An 898-nucleotide genomic window follows, 5' to 3' on the forward strand; every position below is an offset into this window, starting at 1 on the left:
AAGGATTTTGAGCCTCTGTCTCACACTTTGGACATGTTACCAAGAGAGACCAGACCCTAGAAAAGGACAACAAGCTTGGAAGAGTGGAGGGATAACTCAGGAGAGGATGACCCCAGAGAAGATGGATTGACACAGTAACTGGGGTAATGAGGGTAGGTGTATCTGAGACCATGAGATTGGCCCAGGATAAAGCAGGATGTTAGAGGTATTGTGCATAGTGTCTCTATGAGTCATGGTCAACATGACAGCACTATAACAACAGCAGTGCCAAGATTGTTGATTGTGGATCCAACCAAGATGAAATCACTAAAAACCGTGCACCAAACTATTTGTAGAGGCATTGGGCCAAATTGGGCCAGCCCCTCCATTGAAGGTACACGTTGACTGCATGACCTCCCGAAAGCTTGTGCGACTACCTGGACTGTTAAATGTCCACGTGCACCTTCGGGAACCGGGTGGAACACACAAAGAGGACTTCTCCTCAGGCAGAGTGGCCGCCCTGGCTGGGGGTGTCACCATGGTGTGTGCCATGCCTAATAACCGGCCCCCCATCATCGATGCCCCTGCTCTGGCCCTGGCCCAAAAGTTGGCAGAAGCTGGTGCCCGCTGTGACTTTGCCTTATTCCTTGGGGCCTCATCTGAAAATGCAGGGACCCTGGACCCTCTTGCTGGGTCTGCTGCAGGGTTGAAGCTCTACCCCAATGAGACCTTCTCTGAGCTGCGCTTGGATAGTGTGGCCCAGTGGATGGAGCACTTTGAGACGTGGCCGTCCCACCTCCCCATTGTGGCCCACGCAGAGCGGCAAAGTGTTGCGGCCATCCTCATGGTGGCTCAGCCGACCCAGCGCTCCGTGCACATCTGTCACGTGGCACGGAAGGAGGAGATCCTACTGATCAAA

At 53.6% G+C, this 898-nt stretch overlaps 1 protein-coding gene across 1 annotated transcript in view; it reads left to right on the forward strand.

Annotated features, from left to right (window-relative positions):
- Positions 1 to 316: 316 nt before the first annotated feature.
- The window catches only part of LOC102858311 (CAD protein-like), a gene marked incomplete at its 5' end in the record, with an annotated part of 2,449 nt that continues 1,867 nt past the window's right edge, over positions 317 to 898 (forward strand). Inside the window, one exon of the mRNA XM_006884175.1 lies at positions 317 to 898. Coding sequence (XP_006884237.1) covers positions 317 to 898 — 582 coding nt within the window.

This window comes from Elephantulus edwardii, unplaced genomic scaffold, assembly GCF_000299155.1.
Source record: "Elephantulus edwardii isolate Elephantulus edwardi_28Jun2011 unplaced genomic scaffold, EleEdw1.0 scaffold00031, whole genome shotgun sequence".
Classification (NCBI taxonomy): domain Eukaryota; kingdom Metazoa; phylum Chordata; class Mammalia; order Macroscelidea; family Macroscelididae; genus Elephantulus; species Elephantulus edwardii.